This window comes from Cajanus cajan, chromosome 2, assembly GCF_000230855.2.
Source record: "Cajanus cajan strain Asha chromosome 2, NIPB_CcT2T_4, whole genome shotgun sequence".
Classification (NCBI taxonomy): domain Eukaryota; kingdom Viridiplantae; phylum Streptophyta; class Magnoliopsida; order Fabales; family Fabaceae; genus Cajanus; species Cajanus cajan.
Window position 1 is genome coordinate 4998788 of NC_138518.1, and position 22872 is coordinate 5021659.

General features: G+C 38.1%; 2 protein-coding genes across 3 annotated transcripts; one reads left to right on the forward strand and one right to left on the reverse strand.

Annotated features, from left to right (window-relative positions):
* Positions 1-4545: 4545 nt before the first annotated feature.
* LOC145954645 (uncharacterized) lies at positions 4546-5028 on the reverse strand. Its single transcript, XM_083069329.1, has one exon. The coding sequence runs from the start codon at positions 5026-5028 to the stop codon at positions 4546-4548; it is 483 nt and encodes a 160-aa protein (XP_082925455.1).
* Positions 5029-17424: 12396 nt separating this feature from the next.
* On the forward strand, positions 17425-21599 carry LOC109788556 (plant cysteine oxidase 2). 2 transcript variants are annotated; one of them, XM_083067840.1, is made up of 6 exons: positions 17427-17991; positions 18026-18130; positions 19286-19404; positions 19506-19668; positions 20662-20877; positions 21052-21599. In XM_083067840.1, the coding sequence occupies exons 2-6, from the start codon at positions 18037-18039 to the stop codon at positions 21174-21176; spliced, it is 717 nt and encodes a 238-aa protein (XP_082923966.1). In that variant the 5' UTR covers positions 17427-17991; positions 18026-18036; the 3' UTR covers positions 21177-21599. The 2 variants fall into 2 exon arrangements, with proteins under 2 accessions (XP_029125102.2, XP_082923966.1); XM_029269269.2 differs by having other exon boundaries at positions 17425-18130.
* Positions 21600-22872: the final 1273 nt, after the last annotated feature.

The window sequence follows — 22872 nt, forward strand, 5'->3', positions numbered from 1 at the left end:
TTAATGATGGGGATTTGAAAAGTTGTGGCTTGTGAGTCGTTGGATCAAACTGATCCAACAGTTCGTAGGGGTGTGACGGTTAGGGTTCGTCCCTTGAGAACACTATAAATAGGGGTGGTGGGGACCAATTCTTGGTGTGTTTACTTAATTGTAGCGTGCATTTGCTTTGAGCCGACGTAGAGACCAAGCCTGTGTGCTAGTTACCAACCGAGAGCGTCCTTCTTTTAAGGTACGCTTTAATGGCTGATTTTGAGATAGAGGTGGAGGATAGGGTTTCCCAAGCTGGTTCCGTTGGGGATAGTGGGGCAGGTTCTGCTAATGCGAGTTCGCGTGAGCCTTCGGATCAACCGGGCGCTTCGGGTTCGGCGTCGAATAAGTCGGCCAGTGTGGAAATTGTTGAAGGGTTCGAGCGTTCGCAGAGTGTAGAAGAGGCTTCTTCTATCGAGATGGTCGAAGGTCGACCAAGTACTCGTAGAGTCGGCTCGGCTTCTCGTTCATTGCCCTATAGAGGTTCCCGGCTATCTGTGGGTACATGGAGAGGTGGGCAGCGTATTTTCGCAGTATACCGATAAGGGTTCGATTGCGTTGCTGCTCGACACTGAAAATTTCGTTACCCTCCCGGAGGGTGAGGTACCGTCTGGCTTCTTTTTCGAACCGTGCCGAAATGACGGGTCATGGGACTCAGATTTTGTCTTTCTTGGCCGAGGGAAGTGTACATATAACTTCTTTTTTGTATATGACTATTTGTTTCGGGATTTGGGGGTGACGCTCCCTTTCGATAAGTTTTTCATGGGTGTGCTCCGGTTGCTCAACGTGGCGCCGACACAACTTCATCCAAACAGTTGGGCCGCGATGCAGGGGTTTCGGCAGTTGTGCCTAGCGCTCCATATCGAGCCGACTCCACACATGTTCTTGTATTTCTACTCCTCTAGGCCGACGAAGAAGGCGAAGTGGCTCTCGTTAGTGCGGGTAGAGCATTGCTTGCTTCGGCCGTTCACTACCTCCTACAAAGGGTTTAAAGTACGGTTTTTTAAGGTGATGATTCGGTCCGGTAACGACGACAAGTATTTTTTTGATGACGAGGGAAAGGTGTTATTTCTGTTGTACTGGACTCGGGCACCGAGGAAGTACGACGTAGTGTCGAAGTCCAAGATGTCTTCTGCAGAGCGAGATGACTTGTCATTGTTGGAGAAACTGCCTCGGCCGTTGCCGTGCCGAGATCTTGTTCGGCTTACGAAGTCATCAAATCCACTAGACGCTTTAATTGGTATAGCATCTGTCTTATGTTTAAATTCCTGCGTTGTCATTGATTTTGACTAGTGTTTGTGCAGGTATCATGACGAGTTGTGGAAGCGACGACTTGGACATTCACAACCTGATCCGTGGCCGAGCTCCCACGCCGGTGCTGACTGGTCATGGAGGTAACCGGGGTCCGGCCCGTGAAACGGCCCGGCCCCAGCTGAAACAAAAATATAAGGCTGCTCAGGATGCCCAGAAGGCACGGGCGGCAAAGAGGAAAGCCGAGGAGGCGAGGGCCGAGGCCGAAGTGAGGAGGCAAAAACAACAAGTGTTGCCTATACTTATGCCTCCTCAAGGGCTGGTGAGTCCGAATTTTCTGGCCTCCAATGTTAGCACTCAAGATTATTTGAGCCAAGATTTGACCTCGGAGGTGGGGCAACACATGTTGGGTCAGATGAGTACGGCCCACAAGTGGACTTTCTTCTGCGAGTTCCAGGCTCGCTCCTTGGCTTTGGCTCAGAGTCTTATGATGCATCTGAACGCCGAGGTCGAGGAGCTTCGCCGGAAGCTTGTCGAGTCAGAGAAGTCCTTACAGGAAGCTTTGGCTGCTTTGTCCGTGGCATAGGGGCATGGCAAGAAATGTGAGGCTGAGCTGGACCGCCGGGGCCGCCTGAACGATGACCTGACTTTGTAGGTGCAAAGGTTGGAAAATCGCCTGAAGGCCGAGGCCAAAAAGTCAGCTAAGCTGGAGAGTGACTTGGAGGCCGAGAAGAAAGCTTTCGGCTCATATCGGGAGAGGGCTATGAGCAAGGTTCTCTAGTAGCATGAGGCCGGTTTCGCTCAAGCGTCGCGCGAGGCCCAACATTTTGGAAGCTTCCCTTCCGGCTTTGAGTTCAATATGTCGATGGACTTCTATCGGGGGAATTATGTGAATTTGACGCAAATTCCCCCGAATGAACAGCCTGATGTCGAAGCTCCTGTTCGCCACCAGGCCGGACCGAGTGGTGAAGAACATGTGCATGAGGAAGTGGCCGAGCAGGAGGTGCCGCCCCATGGGGAGCCCGAGGCCGAGGCTTAGGGTTGTTTTCTTTGTTGATTTTTGTAATCCGAGGCCGATAGAGCCTCTTGATGAATTTTGCTGTATTTTCAGGCCAATAGAGCCCTATTTTAATGCCAGTTACTTTTGTTTGTCCAATACATTTGCTTGAATATAACGTCTAACGACTTTAATCTTGCCGAGAAACTTTTGCTTCGATATGTAATTATTGATAGTCGTGCTTTAGAATACTTGTAAAAGAATTGAAGCCACATCCTTGGCCGAGAGGAAGACTTGTAATTTGAAATAAAGTCACATCCTTGGCTAAGAGGAATCTCGGGAGGGAAGACTTGAAGCCACATCCTTGGCCGAGAGGGTTTCTCGGGAGGGAAGACTTGAAGCCACATCCTTGGCCGAGAGGGTTTCTCGGGAGGGAAGACTTGTAATTTGTAAGTCACGTCCTTGGCCGAGAGGAATCTCGGGAGGGAAGACTTGAAGCCACATCCTTGGCTGAGAGGGTTTCTCATGAGGGAAGACTTGTAATTTGTAAGTCACATCCTTGGCCGAGAGAAATCTCGGGAGGGAAGAATTGAAGCCACATCCTTGGCCGAGAGGGTTTCTCGGGAGGGAAGACTTGTAGTTTGAAATTCACATCCTTGGCCGAGAGGATTCTCGGGAGGGAAGACTTGAAGCCACATCCTTGGCCGAGAGGAATCTCGGGAGGGAAGACTTAGAGAATTTGTGCAAAAATAAATGAGTCATAGATAGCTGAATTATATTGTCATTAATGATTGGATGCCTCGTTAAAAACCTTGCCGACCAAAACCTCTTTTCATAATTTTTTAAGAGGACAAAAGACCGGTTCAAGGAAAAGAGTGCATCCTAAAACATTTACACGTATGTACATGAATTGAATCCTAGCTGTAATAAGTCTTCAAATGGGTGGAGTTCCATGTTCGTGGGATGACTTTGCCGGATAGTTCCTCCAGTTTGTACGCGCCGTTGTGGAGAGCATGTCGTACTCGGAACGGGCCGTCCCAGTTTGCCGCCAACTTTCCTTCGGTCGGGTTACGCCGGGCCGAACCAGCTACCCTCCAAACAAGGTCACCCTCTTGAAATTTTCTTGGCGTCAACTTGGAGTTAAAGCGCCGAGTCATTCTCTGTTTGCACGCTTCGGCTACGATCTGTGCCTTATCTCGGGTTTCATCCAAGATATCGAGCTCGGCTCAGATTGCCCCATCATTAGAATCTTCATGAAAGTGCGTTCGTCAGAATGAGGGTTCACCTACTTCGACCGGTATCATAGCATCCGTTCCGTATGTTAATCAGAACGGAGTCTCGTTTGTGCTTGACTGGGGTGTGCATCTGTACGCCTAGAGGACTTCCGGGAGCTCTTCGGCCCACGCTCCTTTGGCCGAGCCGAGCCGTTTCTTCAACTCATTGAGGATAACTTTGTTGGCTGCCTCGGCCTGGCCGTTGGACTGGGGGTGTTCGACAGACGTGAACCGATGCCGCACTCCGATATTCTCAAGGAAGGTGTTGAACTTTTTGTCCATAAATTAGAGCCCGTTGTAGGAGATGAATGCATGAGGAATACCAAACCAGGTAATGATGTTTTTCCACACGAACTTTTAAACATTAGCAGCGGTGATAGAGATGAGCGGCTCGGCCTCTATCCACTTGGTGAAGTAATCCACAGCTACGATCAGAAACTTGCATTGACCTTTGGCAAGAGGGAACGGACCGAGTATATCTATGCCCCATAAGGCGAACGACCAAGGGGAGCTGATGCTGTGCAATTTGGTGGCCGAGGCATGAATGAGGTTCCCGTGTTTCTGACATTGAACACATTTCTTCACATAATCGGCACAGTCCGACTTTAGCGTTAGCCAATAGTAATCGGCTCTAAGGATCTTGGCGGCAAGCGTCCTTCCACCAGAGTGGGACCCGCAGATGCCGTCGTGAACCTCTCAGATGACATACTCGGCTTGTTGCTAGTCAATGCTCTTCAACAAGGGTGTGGAGAACCCTCGTCGGTATAGTTCTCCGGCTACCACGGAGTAGCGTGTCGCTTGAGTTCGGATCTTTCTAGACTCGGTCGGATCGGCCGGTTCTGAGTTATTAACAATGAAATTCCAAATATCAGTCATCCAAGATTGCAGAGTTCCGTCTACTGGCATGCATTCCTGTGTGACACTCGGAGTGGGCAGTTCCACATGTATTGTCGATCGGAGCTGTCCCGGCTTGCGACTACTTGCCAGTCGAGCCAACTAGTCGGCTCTCTCGTTATTCCCACGTCGCGTGTGCTTAATGTGTATCTCTTGGAACTGGTTGCTCATCCCCCGGAAGAGATGGTAGTATTTAAGCAGATTGGCGTCCTTTACTTGAAAGTTGTCGTTCAACTGTTCGGTGACAACTTTCGAATCGGTCCAGCATGTGATTTTCCTTACCCCCATCTCGGCCGCCAATCTCATCCCAGCTAATAAAGCTTCGTACTCAGCTTGGTTGTTGGATGCTCGGAAGCCGAATCGTAGTGATTGTTCCAAGGTAATGCTAGACGGGCTCTCCAAGATGATTCCAGCACCACTACCTTGATCGTTGGAGGAGCCATCTACGCGCATTGTCCAAGTATTGTCTTCAAAGTGGCCGAGTGGTGATAGTTCATTGATGAAGTCGGCTAAGCTTTGTGACTTGATGGCCCCCCGGGGTTCAAAATGGATGTCAAACTCGGATAGTTCGATTGACCATGCCATCATTCGGCTGACCAATTCTGGTTTTCACAGCACTTTTGCAATTGGGCAATTGGTTCGGACCACCACTGTGTGGCTCTGGAAGTATTGCCGAAGGTGCCTAGCAGCATATATGAGTCCCAACGCTACCTTTTCCAAGAGTTGATATCGGCGCTCGGCATCTTGAAGCACCCGGCTTATGAAGTATACAGGTTGCTGTTGACCGTCTTGTTCTTGTATCATACCGGCGCTTATAGCCTCACCGGAAACTGCCAAGTACAGTACCACTTCTCGGCTGGAAGTCGGCTTGGCCAACACAGGCGGGGTGCCGAGCTGTTCCTTGAAGAGTTGAAAAGATGCTTCACATTCATCTGTCCATTGAAATCGATTTGCCTTTTTCAGAAGACCGAGAATCAGCTTGGAGGTTTCGGCCATGCATGGTAGGAAGCGAGACAACGCTGTCAGTCGGCCGGCTAACTTTTGGACCTCTTTCAAGTTTGATGGGCTTCTCATATCGATGATAGCTTTGCATTTATCTGGGTTAGCTTCGATGCCTCGGCTTGATAGCATGAAGCCCAGGAACTTGCCGCCCAAGACGCCGAACACACATTTATCCAGGTTGAGTCTCATCTGGTGTTTCCGAAGTGCATGGAAAACTTCGGCCAGGTCGACGACATGAGAGAGTGTGTCGGCTGATTTGACCACCATGTCATCTACATAAACTTCCATATTCTTCCCAATCTGACTGCCGAAAATCTTGTCCGTAAGCCGTTGATATGTGGCCCCGGCATTTTTCAGGCCGAAAGGCATCACTTGGTAACACTAGTTGCCAGATTCCGTGACGAACGCCGTTTTGTCCTCGTCGCGAGGGTGCATATGGATTTGATTATAACCCGAGTACGCATCGAGAAAGGTTAAGAACTTATGGCCGGCCGCTCCATCAACCAATCGGTCTATGTTCGGCAACGGATAGGCATCCTTGGGACATGCCTTGTTCAAGTCTGTGTAATCGGTGCACATTCGCCACTTGCCGTTTGACTTTTTGACCATGACAACGTTGGCCAACCAGGTTGTGTACTGAATTTCTCGAATGAAACCCGCTTCCAAGAGCTTGGATGTCTCTACTTAAACTGCCTTTTTCCTTTCTTCCCCCATTTTTCTTTTTCGTTGGGCAATCGGCTTCGCCTCCTGGCACACCGAGAGCTTGTGGCATAAGAAGTTTGGGTCGATCCCTGGCATATCGGCTGGCCGCCATGCGAATAGGTCTTTATTTTTCCTAACAACTTGTCCGATTTCACGCTTTTCAGCCTCGGACAGGTTAAAGCCCAGGTAGGTCACATGTAGGTCGGTTGGTCCGATAACAATTGGATGTCGGTCCTCAATCGGCTCGACCCTCTCGTCTTGCTCCATTCGAGGGTCGAAGTCCACTATCGTTTCAAGGTTTTGTGCTACTGTGTGAACACGTTTCACTCCACGCGACTCATCCGTTTCAAGACGAGGCAGCCGAAGACTAGCGAAATAACATTCCCTAGCTGCTTTCTGATCGGCATGGACTGTAATGATCCAGCCTGATTCGGAAGGGAATTTCATGGCTAAGTGAGGAGTTGACACGATCGCACCTAACTTGTTGAGGGATGGCCTTCCAAGAAGGATGTTATATGATGTGTTGGCGTGCACAACCACGTACTTGACCGGGATGTCTCGGGCTTCGGCTCCATCGAAGCAGAAGCGAGTGGATAACTTGATGTACCCTTTGGTTTGGACACGTTCACCAGAGAATCCAACCAAAGGCTCGTTGTAGGGGATCAGCTTGGCCTCCGGGATGCCGAGTTGTTTGAAGGTATTCCAATAGAAGATATCGGCCGAGCTTCCCTGATCGACCAGCATCTTCCGAACAATGTAGTTGTGGATCTCGACGCTGATGACCATGGGTTCGTCCTGGTCAGGATCAATGCCCTTGAAGTTGGCCTCGGTGAAAGTGATGGCCGGTAATCTATGTCGGGTGCGTTCGACCGCGTGGACAGTTTGGACAGCCCGCAGGTGTCTCTTCTGTGCTGAGGAGGTAGAGCCGCCGCCTACGAATTCGCCGGCGAAAGTATTAATGACCCTTCGGGGTTGGGTTGTCGGATCGTCTTCCTTTCGGCCCCTCGACCGGCTTCTTTCCCTGTGGGGACGCTTGTCGGATCTGTCTCAGTCAGGCTGATCTCGACGATGCCGACGATCATCGTATCGGGGAGAACGAGGTCGTTCGACAAAATGTTGAAGTTGTCCTTGCTTGATTAAGTCCTCAATCTTGTCTTTGAGAGCTGCACATTCTTCGGTCGAGTGACCCCGGTTGCGATGATATTTGCAGGACTTGCTAGTGTCAGCACGAGGAGGGGTCGCGACTCGCTTCGGCACTGCCAGGACCTCTGAAGCAAGTCCTTGGTCTAAGACAGCCGATCGGCTAGTGTTTAATGGAGTGTAATGGGAGTACCTCGGTTCGCGAATGGGTTTGTCTCTTGGAACGAGGTCCTTGGGGTGGCTTCGGTAAGAGCTTTCGGCCGGCTTCTCGACCTTGGCCGCTACCTCCGCCTTGGCCTGATTGCAGAATTCCACAAGTTCCTCCATCTGCATATACTTGTCGGCGCGGCGTGATAGACCATGGGCCAAGGGCCGAGTTACCAGAGCTATGGCTAGAAGAATACAGGAAGAGTTGGACCTTGTGAAGACTAGTGGGCTTGTCAAGCCCAAGGTATTCTTTACTTGGAATGCTCTATCATAAAGAGAAGGCCTAGTTCTACTTGTGTATATTGTACAGTTTATACATAGTCTCTTGTATAGGTTATTTTTGCCTTTGTATTTTTGAGGCACTTTATTTGCTTTTTCTAGTATTTGTATATTGATTTTAAGGTAGGTTACTTGGAGAGTTTAACTCCATTTAACCTCTCTAGTTGATACATTCATTTTGCATTTTTTCAGTAGGGAAAAAGGGGTGGCATTTAGCAAAGCTAGGGAGTGTGTTTAGAAATTGGGCCTGAGTTGGGCCTAGGCAAAATTTTGCATATTGGACTCATTTTGCTCCTAATTTTTCATAGATTTGATTTAGCTAGGTCTCATCATCATATGATGAACCTAACTAAACCAAATCAAGAATTTTCAAATTAAATCATGGAGCAATTTGGAACCAAGGCCGCCTAGCTCATGTTCTTCTTCCTTGGCCGAATTTCTAAGCTACACCTCTAGGTTTTTGAAGCTTGCCTTGCATTTCAAGGATGAGCACCTCTAGTTTGGTAATCGATTACCAGGGCATGTAATCGATTACCAGAGGATCGAAACTTCTATGTTCAAAATCTTAAGTTTTCATAAAGCTAATTTTAGTATTTTGTTTCTTGCAGATTTTCTTGCAAAAATAAATTTGCAAGTAATGTTTACTAAATGGTAGAAAAATTTTGTAGGTAACTTTTCCTGCGGATTTTCTTGCCAATTTTAATCTGCAAGAAAAATAAAAAAAATATTTAAATTTATAAGTTTAATATTTTAAAAAAACTTCAAGTCCCACATCAATTAAAAATAAAACAATTAAAGAGTATATAAGTTGGGGCAACACTTACCTTACAAGTTGATTTGTATGGTTGAGTGTTAGGCTTATAATCTATAATCTTAGAATTTAAAAGGTTATGTATCACATGTTGGAGGCATGGAAACAAATGCTTCGAATGAATTCATTGTGAGCATTTGAAAGTTGAAGAATTTGTAGTAATTTCTTTAATTTGTTTCGTAAAAAATATTACTACGAAAAAATTCGCAGAAAACTTGAATTTGGATCCTCTCCTACAATATTCTCTCTCCAGTCTCTCTCCAGTAACACTAATAATTATTGAATATATCTAATGGCACAGATTTAATCTTATAAAAATCATTTAAGAAGTTACATTTGTGACGTAGCATGTTGGTGTTTCAGTAGCCTAGAACGGGTCGTTCCCAATCTGGAACGGGCCGTTCCAAGCTATGAAAATGACCTGTATATCGTGGTTGAGAACGGGCCGTTCTAGAGGGGAGTACGGGCCATTCTGGATGGAGAACGGCCCGTTCTGGATGAGTTCCAGAACGGGCCGTTCTGATTTTAGAACGGGCCGTTCTGCATGCGATTTTTGCACTTGATGAAGGGGTGCAGAACGGGCCGTTCCGGTTTCGGTACAGGCTGTTCTGGCCACTCCAGAATATCTATAAATAGAGGTTGTGGGCAGTTGAGGAGAAGAGTTTTTTTTAGAGAGAAGTTCTAGAGAGAAGGGCTCTGGACTGGAAAGCTGACTTTTGAAGGATTGAAGTTCCGAGTTGAGCTTCGGAAAGGGGATTCTGCTTCTTGGCTATTCTGATCCAATCTTCAAGTAAGGGAAGCTAGGATTTCTTGCCGGTTGTGTGTTGTAGTGAGCTAGGACTCACGAATTGCTAAGATTTTCAAAGATTTTGAGCTGTTTTGGATGAAAACTCATTTTTCGGGGTTTTCGGGTTTTTGGTGAAATTTGGGATTTTCATTGTTTATGGTTGCATGTGGGTAAAGCTGGGATTTTTGGGTTGTTTGATGAAAATGTGATGTTTTGGGCCGATTACATGTGTTTGGAAAGCTGATTTGGTGCAGGTTTGGAAGATATTTTCGAGGTTTGAGGGTTGCTGCTGGGTATCACGCCGGGTGCAATTATTCGCGCCGGGCGCGTGACCACTAGAGGGCTCCATTGGGCAAGCCCGTCGAGCGCAGTGGTGTATGCGCCAGGCGAGCTTGAGGGTGTGAGCCTATGGATGGCCCACGCCGGGCGTGGTTGGACCGTGCTGGGCGCGATATCAGTAAGTGACATTGCTTGGGGATTTCTGGTGTGGCGTTGGGCGTGACCTTGTCTCGCTGGGCGTGGAGACTCCTTGGGAGTCTCTGTCAGAGGTGGCGCCGGGCGCAATTTATATTGCGTCGAGCGGGAGACTTTGGGAAAGTCTCTGCTTACCCTGCGCCGAGCTAGGGGGTTTGCACGCCGGGCGTGTGAGACCTTCCTAGGTCTCTGCCTCCTAGCACGCCGGGCGCAATGGGAATTGCGCAGGGCGCGCTGAGCCCTGGTGCTCTCTAGTTGTGCCACGCCGAGCGTGACCATGAGTGTGCCGGGCGCAGATGTGATATTTGATGTTAAGCTGTTATGTATAGAAATTTGCTGATAGATATGCTGAGCTGAGCTGTAGATGTTAAATATTGTTGTGCTGACTAGTTGATAATGTTGAATTATGATGTTGAGCTATAGTTGATGTATAATGTTGTGTTGTAAGCTGAGCTGTGCTGTATGCTGATTTAAGCTGTATTTGATGTATAATGTTGTGTTGTAAGCTGAGCTGTGTTGCATGCTGATTTAAGCTGTATTTGATGTATAATGTTGTGTTGTAAGTTGTGCTGTGTTGTATGCTGATTTAAGCTGTATTTGATGTATAATGTTGTGCTGTAAGCTGTTTAGCCGTGCTGTAAGTTGATATAGCTGTAAGCCGCTATTGCTGTATGCTGATTTGCTATGTTGTGCTGAGCCGTATGTTGTTATAGCCGCTAAGTCGGTGTTGTTATAGCCGCTAAATCGGTGCTGTTATTGCCGCTATGCGGTGTTGTATTGCTGCTTGCAGTGCTGTGCTCCGTGCTGTTAGGAGCTGTTGTAGGCCGTAAGGCTGAGCTGTTGATCACTAAGACTAGAGGAGATGTTTTCGAAATTCCTCATCCCATTGTGTGGATTGAGTGGCTGTGGTGCTCTTAGAGCCCAATTTGTTGAAAATCCTCCCTGGAAAGCTGACCCTTGGAGTGGTAACTTGCTGTTCTCCTCTAAGTTCTTAGTGGTCCCGTGTGTGGGCAAGGTCGAGGCACACGTGTATAAAGCAACCACGGTATAGGGGCCAGGTCGAGCTATACCGCTTACAAGCGACCAATACTAACTTATATGCGTGACGATGCATGGTGTGTTTACTGCTGTTTACCGCTTTGTACTGCTGTTTACTGCTGTTATTGCTGAATGATGTGAGATGTGTGTTGTTATATATATATATTAAGTTGATGTTGTTAAGATGATTGATGTGCTGATAGTTGTAGCTCTTTACTATTCATATATATATATATATATATATATATATATATATATATATATATATATATATATATATTGTTTCTTTTCACTAGCTTACCCTTTGTTGTTTCCATGGTGTTGGACTGCGATGATCATACTATGTATGGGAGCAGAGCAGGGTTAGGATGGTGTGCTGAGGAGAGTCTGTAGCTGGCAGATGGCGTTTGTTTTTTTGTTGTTGTTGTATTTAGCTACTTAGTGTAACATTGCTGGTTGTATTTTGTACACTTTGACTCTAGCCAGATTTGGATCTTGTATATATATATATATTCTAGACACTATATGTATATACTTGTTCTTTTCCTGTGGTGTTCTGGTGTGTTGTGCTGTGTGTAGTGACTAATCAGGTCGTTACAACATTAATTATAAAATTAAATTTGAGTCATTAGATATATTCAATGGTTATTAATGTTGTTGGAGAGAGGCTGGAAAGAGAATATTGCAGGAGAGGATCCAAATTCAGGAAACTTTCCTACGATTTTTTTTTGCAGGAAACTTTCTTACGAATTTTTTTCGCAGGAAAATTTCTTGCAAATTTTAAAATTTGCAAAAACATATTATCCACGAAGGTATTACCTACAGATAAAATTTTGCAGAAAAATTTGTAGGAATAACGTTTCTTGCGAATTTTTCATAAAAATTTACAAGAACAGTCGCATGTAATTAGAGAAATTCTAGTAGTGTTGACATGGATGAGTAAGAAAAAAAAAAGAAGAAAAAGACACACATGCATGCAATTTCAAAATGAAACCTAGAGAATATATTTCTATTTTTGTTTTCAGTTATCTACTGAAAGAACGAAAGAAAAAGAAAAAGAATTTCATCCATAGTTTGATTGTGTTAAATAGTAAAGTATAATTTGCAAAGACAAGCTGCACATAAAAAACAAAATTAAAATATAGAAAAATGAAATCGTGATGAATGAAAAGGAAATGAAACATATGAAACACTCATAGGTGTTTACGATGAGGAGAAACACAATACTCTAGTGAAATGCGATAAATGAATTAATTGAAAAAGGAAAAGGAAGAAGAATGAGAATGGAGGTTACCGATTTGTGAAAAAGAGTTTGGTAGAAGAGAAGATGGAGATAGAGAAGGCATGTGCGAAGGAGTGGTTCTTATTCAAAATAAGCCCCTAAACGGGGAACTTAGGAAAGAGAAAGTATAATTTTGATGAGTATGTGAAAACACATATTTAATAATACATTATATTAAGATATTAAATTAATATTATGATTATAATTATAATATAAAATAATTATTTATAATATACTTGAATTTAGTGTGTCATAGACAGTGTTAATGAAACACACGAAGTTATATATAATATATTATTAAATATTAATACTTTAAATTATTATATAAATATAAAAGATCAATCCTTAATATTAAGCATAAATCTCTATATATCTTGTATGAGAGTATTTTTAAGAGTTTTTCCTCAACGAAAAATTTGTAAGAATTTTTTTAACTTGTTATCTAATTGAATTATTATTTATCATAATTATTTATAAATACAATATTAACATTTTAAATAAATTAAGAATAAATAAAATAATTTTTATATTATAATATAAATTATTTATCATAAATCTAAAATATTATTTATAGTTTTTAAATTATCTATTTAATATTTATAAAATTTTAAATAATAATTATATATTCAAACATAATATTTATTTATTTAATATATAGTAAAATTTAATTATATATAATAAACATTCATGTACATAGTACAAGTTAAAATAGTAAATATATTATTTTAAAATATTTAATATTATTTCAAAATTTAAATATATTGTATCAAAATATTTAATATTTATTATTATATATATATGAGTATTATTTAATATTTTAAAAATATTATTATATACTATTAAAATTATTTTAAAAAATCAATGATCAATATTAAAATATTTATAATTTAAAGAATACTATAGTATTTTAACCTCTACATTGTAAATGCCAAATGATTATTATATAATTATAATTTAGATTAAAAAATATTTTTATAACCACTGTAAAATGAGAGTTTTAATTTTGGTATTTATAGAATTTTTTCTTTATTTCCCACTCTTCTAAAACTTGTAAACATTATTTTTAATCACTATAAAATGAGCAAAAATTGGTTTTGGTCCATATAAAATTGACAAGGACATAATAGTACAAAAATTTGGAGACTAAAAAGAAGTTATACAAACCCTTATCTCTTTTAAATGTAGTATAGATATAGATATATACTATATAGTATAAATAAGGATCTACTAGTTTTGTATCAGTCAAGTAGATCCTTACATTTTACAACTCAACTATCTAACTAGTAAAAAACATAATTCTAATTACCTAGGGTTTATCTTGCACGTTGTCTCTAGATATACATGTAATAATATATAGATATATGTATAAATCCCTCAACAAAAGTATAACTAAAAACTATATATATATATAGTAATCTAGACTAAAAATATAAACTTAGGTTGTTAGTCAAGCAATTACTAGCTACAAGCTACATCGGAGTAGCCTAAACAACACCACCATCTCCAACATAGCCCTAAAAAACTTGTTCATCCTCCAACCTATTCTTACCTTAATCTCACAACGAATATGATCATCGTAATCCAACAACTAGAAAATTGTAAGGGTAAACTTGAATTCAAAAGAATCAACACAACATAGAAGTGATAAATTAACTATATAACAACTTCAACAATACAATTAATTAACATCTTAAGCTCAACTTAACAATAACTATCAACATATTAGCATATGTGTGCAAATTTGTAATAAGGTATCTTTTCAAGTTACAACACAATTCAATATCAACTCATCAACTAAACATCCTCATAACAAAACAACACATATCATAATATAGCAACAATATCAACTTTCAACACAAATCAACTTAGTAGCATATCAACATAGCAACATGATGTGTCGCTACAAATTTTAACTTAGAGATCTCTTATAACACAAGTTAGTAGTCTAAGTGACTTGATCCTACCAAACTAACTTAACAACGTAATCTTTTTAGTTTGCTATATCAATTGCAAATTTGGATATCAATCCATAACATAAGATAATTTCTTGGATTTTGCCACTTAGAATAGGAAAGTCAAGTATTCCTATTATAGATAAAACAAATTAGGTGTGAGCTTACCACGACCTTAACATGTATAACTAAGCCTATATGGAATTAGCTCACAAACTACCCTTGAAATATTGTGCCCTTCCAATACTTAGTTAAGGATTTTGGCCCTTGACCTTGTAACTTACTCGATTGGTCACTTTTAAACTAGTATGGCTCGACCTTGCCCTCATAGAATATCAACTAAAAGATTTATTAGAAAAGACTCAACACTCCACTTCAAAATATGTGCACATTACTAATATGTATAAATGTATATTAATGAGATATATATTAAATATATGTGCACATTACTAATATAAAATTCTAATTCTAATTAGAGAACAAGTGTAACTAAAAGATTGTATATAAGTTTTATCTTTTAAATTTTTGAAAAACTTATACTCTCAACTATTTTAACTAATTTTTTTAAATCATGTAATTTAATTGAAATAATTTTATAATTATAATTAGGGACAAAGATAATAATAAATTCTTATTAGTTTATATATTATTATTTGCACATAAAAGAAGATCAGTTTCATTTAAATATTAGTGCAATTATAACTTCAACAGTTTAATTTTAATACAATTTTAGTGTTTGTAAGTAAGTTTTTACATCTCATAATAACAAATTAACAATAATAAAAAAATCAACGATTTTTAGTAATACTACAATTCATAATTAATTAAAAATATTAAAAAAATTACATTGTCAATAAATTGTATTTAGATTCTAGTTTCAAGGCGATTTATTCACATTGGATAAAAAAAATGAGGAATAAAATTAATTACTAGAAAGTAGAAACTCCCTTTAATTGGGAGTTAATGATAGATTTTATTTTGTGTATATTTTTTTTGAAACTTCGAATAGAACAATTCATCGAACGAATTAAACAATTTATGTATAGATAAACGAATAATTTAAACATTGTGTATTAACTCCTTCAAGGATGTACACGTAATCCTTATAAAAATTTGATGTGCAAGTTTAGATAAGTTCAAGGAAATATATGCATGGAAGGTCTTTTCTTTTTCAAATTTCTAAATATTATATTACGTCACTAAAAAATAAAAAAATATAACGAAAGACTTATTTTTTTTTACACCAATTACGACAGACTAAATTTCAAACAATGAAAATATTATTTTTGATGAACAACAATGAAATATAGTTTTGGTGATTTAGAATTTTTTTTCCCTCCATTTTAATTAAGTTAACAACATATTAATTATTAATGCTATTATTTAATACCAGCGTGTAAGAAAATAGTTAATAAAAAAAAAAAAGCAGAACAATTTCAGAGAGAAAAGTTTAAATCGACATAACGGTTTTCTTATAATTCAAAACATAAAATAATATTCTTAATTATTATACATTTATATCAAACAATGGAAAATAAAAATATGATCAAGATTCCAATCAAAATTATTAAAGATATCATATTTTTTAGTGAATAGTGAAAAAATCTTTTATTATCTAAATTAATTTAAAGTGAAACTTTAGTAGGATACTGTAGAAAATAAAAATAAAAAGAAGACATTATCATCATATTAATTCCTCTTAAAGTATTTAACTATGTGTTTGAATCTCAGGTGTATCGTGCTAAAAAGAATAGAGACCAATTCTCAGCTTGATACTACATATATGAGCACTAACTAACATATTTATTTATTGGCTTAATTAGGGCATAAATTATTCTGTGCTACAAAGCATATGAGTTATCTAAACTCCAATGTTTCAGAGTTTAGACAAGCATATCTGAACCCATGGTACGATCTACGAAGCCTAACATGAATGCTGATTAATTAATATAATAAGAACGAAAAGTAGGGTTAATTAGTGCCAAGGAATTCAATTACTAATCCTTGAGGTGACCCACTTGAGATCAAGAGAAAAATTCAAAATATAAATATTTGGCTTGACCAATTTATATTCAGAGCCACGTGAAAATTAAAATGGCATGAGATGATTAGGCATCAAAGGCATTAAAATAATGCTTGGATTTTTGAGATCAAATTTTGGTTATATAACTAAACTAAAAATATACGTTATACATGGTATAAAATAGTCTTATATTATCATTTAAAATACACAAAATGGTGAATTATAATTATTTAATAAGTGCATTAACATCAAATTTATTAAATTTTTGAATTTTTTTAAATTATTTTTTATAATATTTATATTTTGATTTACATAAGGTTTTTTCTCTGAAAAATTTATGTGATCTTATATGGAGAAAAGAAAAAATGACTTAAATTTTATGAATAGTAAATGTAAAAACATATATCTGCCCTATTGATAAAAAAATCCCCCATTTAGTGTATACATATTTTTGGAAAATCTTTTTATAATTGTTTCTCAAATTATTCCTTTTCTTTCTCTCCATATTCTGTAAAAATTACCTTTACATATATTTTTTTAAATATTATTAACCGCTTATTTCTTATTTATTTTTATTTTTTAAAAAATACACATATATACAAAATATTTCTTTTTTTTTTTTATGTTAGTACTTATAGAATTAATAAACTCATCCCATAATAATTTGTTGAATGATAAACTAAAACCTTTCTATTTTTGATATTTTATTACTATTAAAATATTTCTTAAACTTAAAATCTTATTTGAAAAACGCGAGTCTATCAATAAAATATAATAGAATAAAAGATTTTAATTATTTTAAGGGAGAATTAATGGTCCTACCCGTCTCATTTAAAATGTTTTCAAAAAATTTGTAGATGATATTTCTGAATTATATAAAAGAAATTTGACTTCTATAAAGTGAATGTACACTTTAGAAGATAAAGCCTAATATATTAAAGATTAACAATAAAGAATTATGATAAAATTAAATATATATATATATAATAAAATTTAAAGTTAATTATAATATTTATCATTTATTTTATAATTAATAATTATTATTATATTTATTTTAGAGGAACTAAATCTGTATAAAAAAAATATAAATCCTTTGCATTATTTATTTATTAAAAAAAAAGAAAAGAAAAAGAAAGCAAAATAGTAGAGTAAAGGAGGAAATGATAAAAGAGTATATACTAAGGAGCATGTTAGATATTGATATGATAATAAGAGTATTAAAGCATAGTATATAGTATTATTATAAAGTAAGATATAAAAGAAAAATCCGCTGTTGAAACAGCCCACCGGAATGGCAAGCATGGCCCCTGGTTTTCTGATTTGGCTTCCAAAAACCAACTGTTTTTCTCTCTCAACTAACCCTGCCAGCGCTTCTTCCACCTCTTTTATATCACAATCCTTACCCACCACTGCTTCACCCTCACAATTTTCCATCCCAATTTCTTTTTTTTTTTCTTTATTACTCCTCAGTCCTCACACAACCTACCTGTGTAAAAAAAAAAAGTACACTAACAAGAAAAAACACCACTCTACCCATATACTGTACCCATCATTATTATTATTGTTACTGCTAGTATTTACCTAACCACTATACCCTTTTCCTCTGTTTCCTCTGTTCTTGTTCATCTGGGCTACCTTTTTTTATTTTTTATTTTTGCATTTTTTGGGGGTGCCCATTTGGAGAATTTGGGTTTGAGGGGCGGTTTAGGCATTGCATTTTGGGGTTGGTGTGGAAAGTTGGGGGCTTTCTTGGTGGGGTGGTTTTGAATGGGGATTGAGAGGACCTTGGCTGATAGAAAAGGAAGAGACTTTTGTGAATTGCCGAGAGAAACGATTACCAGCAGCAACTCACGGCGGAACCGGCGGCGGCAGAGGCGGAAGCCGCCGCCGGTTCAGATGCTCTTCGAGACTTGCAAGGTTGTCTTTGCCTCTGCGGGGACAGGCTTTGTCCCTCCCCCTCAGGACATTGACAAGTTGCGGTCTGTTCTAGGTACCATGTTCTTTCCTTTTGGTTTGTGATTGTGTCATGCGTTGTTGGTTGTTATTTTTTTTGGTTTTTCACTTTTGCCCCATCTGGGGTGTCAAAATTTTGATCTGGAATGGAGATGTTTGTGTGGTTTTAATCCTGTTGCAGACTCAATTTTAATGTGCTAGCGTGAAATGGGTTGGGTTTTTCCTTTTTTAATTGGAATTATAATTATAGTCATCTGGTTTGGTTTGGTCATGGACTCATGGGGTTGGTGTTTTTGGAGGGGTATATTTTATTTGTTTACCTTTATTTTATGTGCCATTTCAATTAAATAATGTGTATGCTTTTGGGTATGGCTTCAATTTCACAAATTGCACCAATTTGTTTGTGTGGGGGTTTCTGCCTCTTTTATATGGCAATTTTGTGTCTCAACATGCATGCATGTGTCTTGCATATATGTTCCGAGGTTTCTGCATTGGCTGTCAAATAAAAAAATGCTTTTTATCATGTGCTTGGTGTTCCCCCACGAGATAAGTTCAGTTCACAGTGTGATGATGTCAACTTCGTGTTTTAATATGAATGGGACATCAAGCATAGTGAAAGTTCTCGCTTCTCTCTCTCTCTCTCTCTCGCTCTCTCTCTTGCCCTATTCTCATGTATCCATTTGACAGCTTATGTGGATGATTTGGATTCTCTATATCATAATTTTAGGCTCTTTAGGTGATATGTGCTAAATTAGTGCTTAGTGAAGGTCTTCAGTCAGTATTATTAGGTGGAGACAAGACAACCAATCAATGGATTTGATAGCAATAAGCTGAATGTTTTTAGCATTTTTTTATGATGATGATTGTTAAAGAGTGAAAATTAAAATTATTCTGTGGCTGAAGGCCTAGCACAAAATTCTCATTGTTTAGTGGGAGTTGTTAAACATAGGGATCTTAACGTTATTCTTAGCAGGATTTATATGTCTGAACCTTAATACAACCACTGATTTTTTGTAGTATATCTTCCTTTGGAACCCTCTAACTTGACCAGTTGCCTGGACCACACGCACCTACACTGTAGTAATGCCAAGAAGTGTTAACCAATTGCTGTTAAAAGTACTTTTTTCATGAGTTTCATTATGTATGTGCCATGCAAAGCATGCAATGCAACTCTTGTCTCTCTTTTGTGCAGATGGAATAAAGCTAGAAGACGTTGGTTTGAGACCTGATATGCCGTATTTCAGGACAAGTGCCACTCAGAGAGTGCCAAGAATCACGTACCTGCATATTTATGAGTGTGAAAAATTCTCGGTATTTGTATATTCTAACCCGGAGCCTGATTTCATGGTGCATGAGAGTTTGTGCTGTTTTTCATTTGATGGTAAGTATCCTTGGTTTGTTGTATCTTGCAGATGGGAATATTTTGTTTGCCACCTTCTGGGGTCATTCCTCTTCACAATCACCCTGGAATGACGGTTTTCAGTAAGCTACTTTTTGGAACTATGCACATCAAGTCATATGATTGGGTCGTTGACTTGCCTCCTGAATCTCCTACCACTATCAAACCGTCAGAAAGTAAGTACCTGCCTATTTTATATATACTATAACCTATGCTTGTACACTTGTACCATTTTTATTAATTAATGATGCTTTATTCATTTGGTAAAAAAAAGAAAATAAATGTATAATCATGGATCAAGTATTCTTTGGACAACCAAGACATGTTAAATTATAAGAGTAGTCATAAATATAGAAAAAGAAAAAGCTGCTGTTCAACATTTGATGCCCTTGTGTGTTCAAGATCAAGAATTTGTGTGTTTGGTTTAAGAAATTGTTTTTGTAATGGAGAAGTGTACCTAGAAGGGGTTTTCTTGCCAGCATCATCTTTAGAAAACCTATGATGTGTGTATTAGGAACTTCTCCTATAGTGATCCCCATTAACTAGACTCCCAAAATACCAGAAAAGCTTCGCCAATTTTGAAAACTCATGAACTTATTTTCAAGCCATAGAGTGATGTGACTGATTTCCTGGTGAAGATTGATTGCTAAAGCCACTTATCAGGTTTTTTGTGAGAATGGATATAATTGTTGGCCAAGTCTTTATTTTTATTTTTTTTAGCTTAGTTCAAGATGCTTGGTGAAATATGTCCTCACTATCTGTTCAACTATTTGGGCAATATCTTCAAACTTCTTTCCTTACATGCTGAAAGAGAAATGCCAGTAACACTTTTTGACATGCTTTATTCAAAACATTCTTTATTATTGAATTTCACGTGCCCCACTAAAAATGGAGTGGGATCCACATGATTCAGGGGGGGCCCACATGAATTCCATTTAATAATAAAAAACGGAGTTTGTTAACAAATGCCTTAGAATCACTCTTCTCTATTTGGAAAATGTGAGAGAGGACACTTGTATTGGCATTAAAAATAAATTGTTCACTTTTTGAGAAGGCTGGTGAACTAGCACTTATTGGTTATTTATAGTAATTCTCTCTCTTAATTTGTTTTTGTAAACACAGCCTCATCTTAGAAAAGAGAAAATAATGTTGATATTCTAATTATGCAGGCCTACCTGAGATGAGGTTAGCAAAAGTGAAGGTTGATGCTGATTTCACTGCTCCTTGCAACCCCTCCATCCTTTATCCAGAAGATGGGGGCAACCTGCACTGTTTCACCGCAGTGACAGCATGTGCAGTTCTAGATGTGCTTGGTCCTCCATATTCTGATCCTGAAGGCAGACACTGCACATACTACCATAATTTCCCCATTTCCAACTTTTCAGGTATCTGGCTAGTTGCCACGAAAGCATGCATGTTTGGAAAATACTAACCAGTGCCCTCAGAACATTAATTAAGGAATTGAAAGTAGAAAGTTTAAATCGAAGAATATATCAACACGTGTTAGTTTACTGAATTCTATTTAGTAATGGATGCACATTTCTTGGAATTTATTTCAGTGGATGGAATATCCATACCAGAAGAGGAAAAAAGTGCTTATGAATGGCTACAAGAGAGGGATGAACTTGAAGACTTAGAAGTAAATGGAAAAATGTACAACGGTCCAAAGATTGTGGAGAGCTAATAATGTCAACATCCACATACACCATCTTTCAGTTTAAAGTGATCAGTTGCTGCCAAAATACCCTTACAGAAAATTTTTCCATCAATTTCTTTCTTTTCTAGTAGAGAAACAACGCTTATCTGTGTTCTTGTACCTTTTTTCTTTAGTGTTTTTCTTTTCTTTATGGAACATGAGGCACTTGCCATGCACCTGGTGCTGTTTTCAGTCTATATAGTTCTTTTATGTACATACCAAGAAACAGAAAAGGACAAAGGAGGTGCCGCACCGGAATTTGAACTTGAAATGAAGGTGCAATGCAATGAGCTAATCGAGCCTCGTTTTGTAGGCTAGTTGGTTATTTCATTTAATTCACTTTCGGATGATTTAAAGCTACTACATAATACACATTTGATGTATTTAATAAATGATATGCTTCAGCTTCTACTGTGATGGGGAAATGAAATTGTGTCTGTCAAGTGCTAATAATCATATATACACATTCTCATGAAAATACTAAGTTTTCAGCTAGCATTAGTCCCATCTACAATTCATGGATTATTCGGAAAATAAAGTTATTAGTCCCATCTACAATTATTGGATTATGCGGAAAATATGTGCCATTTGACTTGAATTTTATTCTTAATTTGCCAATATTTTTTGAAAATATGGTTGGTGCAGCATTTTCAGTGGACTTTTGTTGCACTTGATATCCGACAAAGAAGTAAACCTAAAACCGGAATCATATACTATCGTCAGCATTCTTTAATACTTGATGTATATTTATATATATACTAATGTTTTATAGTAATTATTTAGAACATTTTATATATAAAAAAAAAGTACTAACAAAATATATTTAATTTGAAAATATAAAAAATAGTATTTTTATTTAGTATTTAAGAAGATTGTTAAGATAATGTTTATACATAGGATAATTAAAATTATTTTTATTACATATTTATAACACTTTCAGGTTCCGATCTCGATCGATGAATAAATGATGAAATATTTTGGGTTGCTAGTCCTTGTCATTGTTCCATAGCTTTTGGAATCCTTAATATTTCGGTGCGAGTTTTTATTGAGCCAAACTTTAAGTTAGCTGAAGAAAGCTGTGTTCTTGTACAGTCAGTATCTTTTTTACTGGGTCCAGTTTGGAATTTCTGTTAGTATCGATCTCGTTTGCTGCATAAAGTGAGGTGATACAGAAAATTATTAGGTAATTTGAATCATATAGTCTTTAATTAATCACATGACGTGAAATTATGTATTATTAATTATTTTTTTTTATAAATTGAAAACATTAAATATATGTTATATATAGTAATTGAATAAAATCATAAATATTCGGTGGTGTGAATTACCTAATAATTTCTCAAAGTGATGGTTGCGGATAATATGATATAGGTTCATGATATAATATCAAGATTCAGGATATAATGTGTATTAGATGATAAATGATGTAGACTAATTAGTGAAGCATGCACGATGCAAATTAAAGTATAGGTGTGCTATGATCTTCTTGATCAGCAAGTATAATATCTGAATATTTCAATTTTGACAACGTACGTATATATATTGGTTACGGATCGATATGTGTATTGTACGATTAAAGCTTGATATTATCTTTAAACATTTTAATGTATATTTTTTTTCCTTATAAATTAAAGGAGATCATCATCATAATTTGAATATACCTGTTCCATTTAAATTTGATTAT